The sequence below is a fragment of the Pieris brassicae genome, chromosome 6, assembly GCF_905147105.1.
Source record: "Pieris brassicae chromosome 6, ilPieBrab1.1, whole genome shotgun sequence".
Classification (NCBI taxonomy): domain Eukaryota; kingdom Metazoa; phylum Arthropoda; class Insecta; order Lepidoptera; family Pieridae; genus Pieris; species Pieris brassicae.
The window spans coordinates 6536075-6547647 of record NC_059670.1 but is presented as its reverse complement, the minus strand read 5'-3'; the positions used below and the strand labels follow the sequence as shown (position 1 = coordinate 6547647).

The 11573-nt window shown below is 32.0% G+C and overlaps 2 protein-coding genes across 11 annotated transcripts in view; one reads left to right on the top strand and one right to left on the bottom strand.

The window, feature by feature from the left end:
• LOC123710580 overlaps positions 1-11573 on the top strand; it is a 61382-nt gene that overhangs the window by 19752 nt on the left and 30057 nt on the right. The gene's annotated exons all lie outside the window — the stretch shown is intronic.
• LOC123710583 overlaps positions 4066-11573 on the bottom strand; it is a 30191-nt gene continuing 22683 nt past the window's right edge. For 6 of the 10 annotated variants that reach the window (XM_045662589.1, XM_045662593.1, XM_045662587.1 and 3 more), the window contains exons 2-3: positions 5381-5506; positions 4066-5068 (exon numbers count right to left, since the gene is read on the bottom strand). In XM_045662589.1, coding sequence (XP_045518545.1) covers positions 4800-5068; positions 5381-5506 — 395 coding nt within the window. In that variant the 3' untranslated portion in view covers positions 4066-4799. Of the gene's footprint in view, positions 5069-5380; positions 5507-7191; positions 7468-9004; positions 9258-10212; positions 10449-11046; positions 11156-11573 lie in introns of those variants that run through there. The other 4 variants (XM_045662595.1, XM_045662588.1, XM_045662585.1 and 1 more) reach the window with 4 other exon arrangements.

Sequence of the window (11573 nt, the reverse complement as noted above, 5' to 3'; positions counted from 1 at the left end):
CGCTCAAAGTTGTCCTTTGCCAAGAGCAATACTTGCTTTCAACATAAATATTTAATTAATTTATATATAGTTTTCATTGTGTTCTAAATAAGAAACGTTGATATCTTATTTTTCTTAATATATTTTCTGGAATTATTTTTCAACCGACATGCCAAGTTAGCAGTAAAACGCGAATAAAAACAGGTTTAAACTATAATAAATGGTTGTCGATGCGAGACGAATTCGTAAGACAATTCAGCACAAATTTCACGGTCAGACATAATGATTATCACGTTGGCACTGACAATTGATTTAAAAAAAAAACTACAATACATATTGTTTTATGATTTTAAAGTCGTATTTACTTGTGTCAAGCTCTTCAATAGAAATATAACGATGGTTAATATTTTAATATTATTTTTAACGTTTTGCCATTTTTATGCGCAAACGCAAATATATATACTATATTAATCCCCTTAAGAATGAAATATAAATTATTGCTCACGTGGTCTCTCAAAACCACAAATACACTTTGCTCTCATTATGATGAATATTAAGGATAAAAAAAATTGTCCCCAATTAACGGCGTAGAGCGGTCGAAAAGAACTGGTAAGAAAATTTGGTGTACATGGAAAATTGTAAGGAATTTCCTTTACGCGATGCTTACTTAACAGAAGTATAAGAAAAAGGCTGCAAAATATGCCCCGTCTAGTGTAAACTAACACTTGTTGACAGCAATACAAATTATGTCTTAGAAATGGGCGTAAAATTTGATATATTTGCTTGTTATAAATATTAAGTTTAGTGCTGCGTACGTAAATTATTAATTAGTTCGCCCTACATTTTATATTTATATTTCGCAATCTTAAAGGCAAGTAGGTGTTCAGCCTTCTGTGCTTGACGCACGACGTCGATTTTTCGGGTCTAAGGCAAGCCGGTTCCCTCACGATGTTTTCCTTCACTGGTCGAGCTAATATTAAAATGCGCACATAGAAAGAAAGTCCATTGGTGCATAGCCGGGGCTCGAACCTACGACCTCAGGGATGAGAGTCGCACGCTGAAGCCACTAGGCCAAAACTGCTCAATAACAGATTAGGTCTGATTTTTAGATGTGTAATAGTAGCACGGTTTTAAAAATTAAAACTTATTTGTCTATTTGAAAATGAAATTTGATTGTGGGACACCTTCAATTTACCCAATAAAGTATTATTAGTAATATTATATATACTATTTATTTATAGTAGTATTTGTAATATAATAAATATTTTAAATTGCTTAGCAAACATCCTAATGGTGCTTAAACTATATAATTCTTTTATACCTAGGCTGTACAAAAGTCAATGCACTCTGCCCCAGCAAAGGTATATGTGCCAAATAAGTCAACTAATAAATAACAGAAAGAAAAAATCTGGCATACGTATTTATTTACTAATTATCTATGTATGGCACTTGTCAATGACATATAAATTACTAACATGTCTTATTTACATAAGATACATGTAATTAAAGATTTTTTAAATGTTTTAATGTATAGCTCTAAATTATATATGGCTATTCTATGGAATTGATTACAAGATACTCTCTAGTTCGGTGTGAAAATAGTTAGTACTATATAAACCATATTTTACTATAAACTTCAAGATCCTGAATTCGATTAGTAATGAAATTGGTAGGAGCAAAACAGTAGTACCTTAAAATTATCACCGGTCGCTGACCTGTCCGCCTTAGTGGTTGTCTACGGGACTCATCAAATAAATTTAAGATTTAAACTTTGTCTTGTCTTGGAACTGGTTGCTGTATATACTTACAGGAATTATTGGAGCCATATCTATATCAATGAGTTTGCCCTGCAATTATTGTGGAGTTTATGTATATAATTTGTCAGGAATTGGTAGCCGAGACGAAAATGCTACAAATATTCTGAGCCCACTTAAAATTGAAGGTGGAGTTTGGTGGGTCAGAATAAATGAGGAGATTAAGGAGGTACTCCTCCGTACTAGTCACCTAGCGGGAATGAGAATACCAATGGGCCATCTGCCAGTTCAAACGTCGGAATGACTCCGGCTTTTTTATAATTAACAGGGGCAAAGTGCGTTGTCAACCTTTAAAGAATTGGTAAGCGCTTTTCTTGAATAAGCAGAAGTGAAGTACCATCATGCTGAGCCCACGAAGCTAATTGAGCTTTCCCTTCCAAATTACCTCAAAACTAAACATCATTCTATGTCAACGCCAACGGTTAAATTAGACTGTAGTTAGTCAACCCCGGTCAGCGACTATCAATTTCGGACACAAGTTTATATATGAGATTCTGTTTTCTCGTACCAGTTGTTGAGGCTGGAGGAATGGAGATGCGTGACACGCGCACTAGGTTTAGTTTTATTAACTAGGAAGCCGGAGAAGTAATGCTTACTTATATGTGACTGGGCCGATGGCGTTGTGTGACGGGTAGTTTAATTTCCACAAACGAGGTTGAGTAAAACGATGGCTAGCTCACACGTCATGCCTGTGAACAGGTGCCGCTTCCAAAAACTGGACTGCGAGGTTTCCCTTCATTTTTGAAATTTAATACAAATAAAGAGTGGACTGGACTGTTTCTTATATTGCATATTTCTATTTGCATAGTCATTTTTTTATGATGATTTGATATTTAAAAGAGTACCGAGAGTTTTTTACGCTGGCTTTTTCTCTCGGCCTACGCCCTCTGTCTTCTTTGCCGATGAGTAAGTATGCCTGCGACACAAATTTAATGACGTGGAAAAAGTGATACTTGTATCTTATATTCCATAGTATATATATTATTTTTTTGATGTTTTTTCAACTGCCCGAGAAATACCTGCAGTGAGTGAATATAGAAAGAGTGCTATCGTCTGGATAACAATGAATGTTGCTACGTTGCAATATATCACTGCCCAAAAGATAGGGCGGACTTTGGAAGCGGGCCAATTTCTCTAAAATATGGTCCAACTGTGCACTAGAGATTTTCCGTTTGAAGAACTCGGAGGCCAAGTTATGTTATTTAGTTTTTTTTAAGTTAGCCAAAATTCCAATCGCAGAATGTCGCCGCTTCTGCCTAGGCTTTATAGCATTCTCGCTTTCGACGTAAGACCACCTTGCTAGAGCGCCTTGAACCAAGGCAGGGACTTGCCACCGACCGGCACCGCAGAGAATGAAATAAAAATTTCCATAGCCTCCAACAGGTTTTCATAAGCACCTTAGCGAACGAATCAGTAAGGGCATCCGGTATCCATCCATCAGTAGGCCATGTAGAGGGATTGGCGCCAGCTTCATGTGGCAAGTGGCAACGCAAGGATGTGGTCTTGCTTCGGAGGCCGAGACTTACGTTGGTTTTTTTTTAGTTTCTAATATACTTATTTATACCTTTGTTGTTATAATAAAAGCTGTGTCGGGTAAATTTTCGCTAGAAGACAGGGATTCCTATCGAATCAAAATAAAACAATTTTCTATAAACCTATTAAACATTAATTATTATCAATGCATGAACGACATTTCTCGAATGTTTTCATATAATTTACACATTTACTACGCGGAACTGCCATAGGAATGACTTAAAAAACACTTCCTTCCTTTAGCTGAGTAATAAGAAAGGTGATAAATTATTATTGTACTGTGTAGGTGATTGACCTTTGCGTATGGAAATAATTTCTTGTTTTTATCTGATATTGGATAAGAACTTAATACGTTTTCTACCAAAATGAAATACTATAAGAATACGTTATATATGTTGGTATGGTTTGGGGTTACAGGATTATTAACGTCGGTTGTGCGGGGGTTTTAAATTTTAAAAAAATATTGGGTTGACCGGCGACATGGACGTTTCATCTGGCGTCAGCCACTGGTCAGTACTGTTTTTTTATTGATTTAATATTCAGCTCCAATTGGCAATCTATAAAGTGCGGCTTGCAATAACTATGATATTTTTGGTGAATGTCAATTGATAGTTATTTTAATATCTATGGTGCTAATGTTGTAATCTTGGAATTTAACACGAAAGTAAAGATCTCAATAAATCTGAGACACACACATGCATGTCTATGTAATTAAATAAAACACTGTTTCCTTATTTCTAATATATTTTATATATAATAGATATTTTACAAAATATACATCTAGACCTTAATAACTATATTATAAATATTGCAAAACGTCCTCCCGTATCGGTATACGAATAATACTTGGGAAATTAATAAAAATCAGTCTTGCGTCCTCATAGACTGAAAGTTATTATTGTTCTCTCAAACGTAGTTAATATTTATATAACATAATTGTTTTAGCCTCAATATGGTTAACATTGACTGAAATACTTGCTAGGGTAATACTGGATGTCGAGACTTATCGCTAAGAATTACTTCCATTACGTTTTCGACATACTTAAGTCCATAGTAAGCTTTAAGTCTCGACTGTGAATATGACCCTAAAAAGACAGTGACTCTAGAGGCCAAACTTAGGCACTGCGGCATTCATAAATTACATTTTAATAAGTTCATCTATCAAAATGTATCATCAATGCCATATATAAGAGGTAGTAGGTATTGAAATTTCAATTGTATTGTATTAAATCAATACCTCATTTAAACAAATACATAAGACAATAAACCTCTTAAATATCACATAGTGAGGTTTACAGAGCCTTTAGGTAAAATAATACCAAGATTATCTGACAATATGATAAAAAATTGGGTCCATGCAGTAATTAACAATAATCAAATCAAAAGAGATTTGCCCAAGGTTAAAAAACATCGCAAAATTATAACATAATCTTGGTGAATTTTACCTTATCCATATTAAAAATATTTCCATAATCACGACGAAGTGGCTACTGGTCGTGTTTCATCAACAGTAGTTATCGTTGTTGTGCTGTTAATGATGGTATGTGAAACATTCGTAGGGTTATTTGAGTCCCCTGCGACCCTAGTATCAGCGTTAGGAATATTTGACCTATCTGATGTATTGGTATTGCTCTGTGTGGCTAGTGCTGCCGTAATGGGTTGGTTGATGGGTTGGCCAGGAGGCTGGTAGCCTGGGTAGTGAATACCAACTACTTCTTCGTAGCTTGGTGGTGCCATCGCCTCTGAAAATTTAGGAATAATTTATTAGCTTATTAAGCAATTATCAAGTCAAGTGATGCGGGCTTAAAGTTTAGATTTTTACTTTAAGAATAAATTGTTGCGGTCTCATACAAAATATATTTAAAATATTGTGACTTTATAGTATCCTCGAGAGTTTTACAATTTATGTAACTCGACAGTTCAAGTGATTTTTTAGTAATCGTAGTAGGTGAGGTACTAAATAATTTGGCGAACGCGAGATCCATGTCCACCATTTTTTTAAATTTTACTTACTGCTCCAAGAATGTCTTTATTCAAAATAAGATTATATTTACCATATTTTGGTGGTGGAGGTAGATTGGCTGGGCTGACGTAGATTGTAGGCTCTACTGCTGGAACAGTGGTCGTGGACCGTGAGCCCATATACGCTCGTCTCTGTTGTGGATTTCGCGTCTTTTGTCCTGGAAAGAAGAAATAAATAATAAGAATTGTATTGCAGGACAAACGGTCATTTGAAAAGGAATTCAGAAGTTCTTTGACTGAAAATTCTAGCAACAAATATATATTTATTTATTTGAGGAAGAAACAGGTATTATACCAATTAACAATAATAATAACAAAGACAATATTTTTCGTGTATTATTTTAACTCGCTATTAGAGCTTAGAAACAATTTTTATTAACACATTTTGATAAACTGAGTTTTTAGTACATGTAAAGTCTCCATTATGATCTAAGCACCTATTATTTGAATATATTTTCAAAATGTTTTAAGTTTCCAATCGTACTAAAATAATTGGATGGCCGATTTTGACATTTCAATAACATTGTAATCTAGTATTATGAATCACTTTGGGGTAAAGACGTCACAAACACAAGAATAGTTGGGTATCAACTGTGATTAATATTGATAAATGTCTTACATGTTATTAGGATTTACATAATGCCACAAATTTTAGTGCACGCTTCAGATAAGATAAATCCTGGCTTTACGGATATTAAACAAAAACAACACTAAAACATTCTTATATTAATCAGTAATGAAATACACAACATCCACGCCATTCAAATAGAGAATTCTATGCCGACGAAATTTTACTTTAAGACAATTTTTTTTATTATAATACCCATTGGACAATATAATAATCGGTTATCATTTAAGGAAAAATTAATAGAATTATCATTCATTAGAAATATCATAATATAAAATGATAACATGAAATCCACTTACAATCACAATAACGATTCGTATCTTCCGCTAGCAAAACATATTTATTTAACACTAATCAGCAGACTACCGAATATATTCAGTAGGTACTGGATAAGTAATGTTTAATTCGTAATAATCGTGAATAATTCGACAAAGAGGTGCCTGAACTCCTAGCTAGGTTTTTGCAGACGGAATTTACAAATATCTGCGACGGGACGACAATGTTTATATCCTGTAAGAGGTTAATGTTCTGTATTTATAAAAATTTAGTATAAGGACGTATATATGTGTATAAGGACGTAACACCGGCTAAAGATCTCCGATCGTTCAGTGACCTCATAATAAAATTCGTAAGTCCCTGATGGTACCTATGGGTGCCTATGACATATTTAACAATATAAGCACAATCCGATTTATAGTTTTCTTAACTTGATCTTCTAATTTGGCATTTATCTAAATACGGAGTACGATGACCTTTTATATTGTTATCTATTGTAGCAAGTAAATACCAGCGGACACTGCTAGCGGAATAAAATACCGTCTTTGTCAAATTTTGAATTTATTCCGAAATGCTCACGCGCAGTCGCAGTCTTTAGGGGATACGTCCCTGTAGTTAAGGAGACCTTCTACGTATAGGTGACAAAATTAATAGTAAAATATATAAAGAAAAAACAATAAGTAATATTCAGGATAATTCGCAATTAACTAATGGTAAACAGTCAATCAATTAACGATTACTTTTAGTTAAGAAATGAGAGATATAATTTGTAAACTTGGTTGAAACTCTGTTCTTTTAAGACCAGTCCATTTTTAAGCTTTTACTTCAGTGATTATTAGAAAATAATAAATTATATTTAGTTCTGTACTGTACGGTCAAGTGAAAACTAAACAGATAATTGGTATTTAAAAGATGAAATTTAATAAATGTTATAATTACCTTTTTCTAACATTCGTAGCAATATGGAGAGTAGGATAGCAATTGCCATCGTTACAGTTAAAATGACGACACAGAAGATAAATCGTTGAAATTGCGTTTGAAACATGTCTTCCTTAACAACATCAGTAAATATATTTGTGCAGTTAATATTCGTACTATCACACATTTTAATTTATATAATAATAAAATAAAGATCAAAGATGAGATTCACTTCTGATCCGCACAGACTATGATAGAAAGCTACCCGCAAACCTATTTTAAAACTTTTGTTCACAGCTTATAGTAAAAAATACTTTTTGTTAAAAACTTTTTTATAGTTTCATAGACAACGATTTATTTAGAATAAATACAAAATAAGAGGTAGCGTTCTTATATATGATAGGGATTTTATCATTGAGATTAAAATAATCAAGTAGGTTATGCACAATATAGGTACTGAGGACAGCCCAAATCGATTCTAGATTTATAATACAGGTTATGTATCAATTGTTATCGAACGTAAATATATTCCATGTTCAACTAGCGTTATCTTGAAGCAATAAATTCTTTGAACCGTTAAAAGTTAATTCCCAAATCTTTATTACCGATGTGAGTAATTATATGCACTAATATCGATAATTATTGTTCCTATGTTATATTAAATTTTAATTGTGTAATTTGCTATTAAGGAAATCGTATGTCTAGTGATTGCAGGATCTAGTTTGACTACTGCATCAAATACATAGCACTTGCTCCATAAGCATTATCCTAATTAACATTTTGTTTTCGTCGTCATATGTGAGGCTGGCTTATATGATCAAAGAAACAAATGCAACTTAACGCCAAGATCCATTAACGGCTATTCCGCATTATTGTATTAAAATGTTACAGTTTGCATGAAATACTTATTTTTAAATATAATTTATAAAACAAAATAAGCAAATTAGGTAACTTTTCCCACAATCTAAATGTTCACATGATTTATTATTGCTATGGAGTTTTAGGAACTCGTAAACAAGTTTTTTCAGTTAATACGGTTTGTAGACAATTTTAATACAAATTTTTATGTGTTTTATGCTGTTATAGTAGGAAAAAATGTTAGTAATCGTGTCTTATGTACAGATAAACAATAAAATATCAAACTTTAGGATATTATCAATACAATCTTAGGTAGGTATACATAAATCATGTGATTGAATTAACTATATTATTGTTTTTAAAAATGTGATAAAGACTATCTATTTACGTCAAAAGTGTTATTAACGTCACTGTGATGGTATAAAGCTTGTGCGATTTTACATTTATGACAATTAAACATACATCAATTGTTTAGCCTCCAGTGTATTACGCCGTGCAAGTATTCAATATTTTAGATTTTCTTAAAACCGTTTTATTTAGTTTTTAGTCATATTATATTATTCTCATACCTGTTTTTGTAACTTCTCCAACACTATTTTCAGTGAAATAAAACAATTGTACCAAGGTATTTGTAACGCATGTAACCCGATGTTTATAATAAATAAAAATTTATGATGTACATAGATTCACTTATACCTTAGTTTTATTTAAATGCTCCGATTACTCATTTAGTTTTAAAGCCTATACGAACAAGATCATCATCGCAAGAACACGCCGTTTCGACAAGTTCTAATGTTTATGCGAGGCTTGGTTTTCAAATATCTATAGATCTCGTCTACAAAATTAACATTGATGAATAAGTGTTCTGGTACTTGCCACATTACATGCAAGTACCAGAACTTAATATGTATTTGGACCAAGCCACAATTATAGTGAATATTACACTTAATTATATATTAACGAAATAAATACATACGCAAAGTCAGCAGCCGTAACATGAAGTACAAAATGAGCCAAATAACTATAATTATTATTAGCACCAACAAGTACCACATCGCCATCTGAGTTGTACTGCCGTCGTCGTTTCCCTTCGGATTTTCCGGATGAATTTCCGTCGGAAAATCATAATCCGGAATCCCATATTGGGGCGGCATCTTACACTTTCAAATGTTTGTGTAACAAACAAATTAAGTGATCAGAATACGATCTTAAATTAATGGCATTTTCACAGTAAGAACGCTTTATTACTGAGCTATTCGATATATTTTTGAGTGGTGTGATAAAAAGATTTATCTGATTGACACTATCGCGTTGTCTATAGATATTTTTAAATTTGATCAATATCATTGAACATAGTTTCGTTATGAGGAAGATTGAATAAAAATAAATTAGAAAATATTATAATATAGAATTATTTGGCGCACAAATTATTAGATTAGCATTTAAGATTTTAGAAAACAGTATAAAAAATATAATTATTTCCTTATACCAAAAAAATTTAAAGACTGCGTTGAACAAGGTTGCACATCATTCTTTAAAATAACAATGAACAGTTCCAAGTATTTCCACCGGAAAGTATTGATAGTAAATGGCAAGATAAATGTGGTTTTGATATCATATTATCTCGTGACCAAATTTTTAAAAGCTAAACTGTTACATAATTTCCTGTATAAACGAACTATGGGTAAGAAAATTATGAGATTCAAACGTACAGTTATTAACAACGAATTGAACTTTTAAATTTATATCAACAATTTGAATTCAAATTTAAAATGATAGTAAAGTATGTTCGGGCCGCACGTTACATATAATTTGACTTTAATATTACTTACAGTTATGGTACTACATGGACTTACATATAGAAAATTAAGATCTTGTAGAAATAAATTCGATAAGGTTATAGCAGACAGAGAGCAGACAGAGAGCACGCTTTCCGCGTGTGACTCTGAACTCGTGTGCTCGAATCCCGGTTGAGAATTGAATCCACAACTAACACTTCGGTGTGCAAAAAATACAATAATTACATCGTAATGCATGTCTTAGACCCTAATATTACTAGAACAATGCACAGAATGCTATTGTTTTGTATGCTAATTTGTTATTGAAAATGAATGTAAAAAGGCCCATAACGCCTTGTAGTAACTGGATTTCTTAAGTTGTTAGATAGGAAGGGTTAATAATTACCTAGTGAAGATATTTTTATGCACAGAATAACAAAGGACATAATAAGAAGAGTCGAAAATACTGATATATAAATAAGTGAACCAGTTGTAATTTCATTCTGACTAAACGTTATCTCACTTGGTACAATCATGATTACACTTCACTTATTAAAATTTATTATCGAACACTAACATGAAATTTAGTGAGATACGTTAATTTAAATGGCGTCACTAATTCGTTAATAAAAACTAATTGGAGCCGAAATTATTAAAAATATGTTTTTTACATTGCTCTTCGGTATGGAGAATGCAAATTGAATGCTAAATCTTGGCTATCTTATATAATCTCTGGTATATCGTTTATGTATTTTATTGTAGGGAATTTTTCAAGAGTTATCTGACATATTTTTATCTATTGAAACAAATTACGAACAGAGAATACTGGATAATAATTCATGTAAACATCATCATATCGCGAAAAGTCGATTTAAACATCACTTACGTCTTTTTATTTAAAACTCACGTCCCCATATATTCCATCATGTATTGGATATTTTATATCATTATATTACATGATACAGACATAAATAACATTAAATTATTAATAAAACTATCTAGAGGTAATTGAAAACAAGTTTGTAGTACTTATTTACATCGGAACATTTGAACACAATTATTAATTCTCAACTCAATAATAATGTGGTAAAAATAAATAAATAATATTATAGTGGCAAGCATTTAATGTAAATGCAATTTTGACATACACCATACGAATTCGACCATTTTTAATGACGTCACACAAACAGTTAACTAAAGACGTGTTAGGGCAGGTGAATGTTTATAAAAAAAAACTTACTGTATTTCCGTATCACAATAAGACATAATATAACAAATAAAACTACAATCCAGAGAGTTAAAAGTAAGTACATTTTTCACGCAATTTGTCGCAACTCGCAACGATATACTATCGGCAAATTTCCATACATTTTCTTATACATAGATAGTTAATTAATCTTATCAATATATCATTGTATAAAAATAAGTATCGATAATTTCGATAAACTTAGTGGAAATAATTAAAACGGAAACATTTGTGGATTTGAAATTCAACTGTAACGATGACGTTAAGGATTAGAAGGAATTTAAATAAACGAATGATGATGATTATATTATATAATTTGATATGATACCCTAAGTTTCTAGAACATTTCTTGTTGTTAATAAGAATTTAATAGCGTAAACTATATTTATTCTCAAATAAAAATTAAATATGAAGGTACTCGAAACTATGTTGGCCGTTCTCCAGTTTACATATCATGTTTTATTATTAATTTCAATACATTAAGAAAAGGGTACCCAACAGAGTCATTTAAGTTGTTTGCA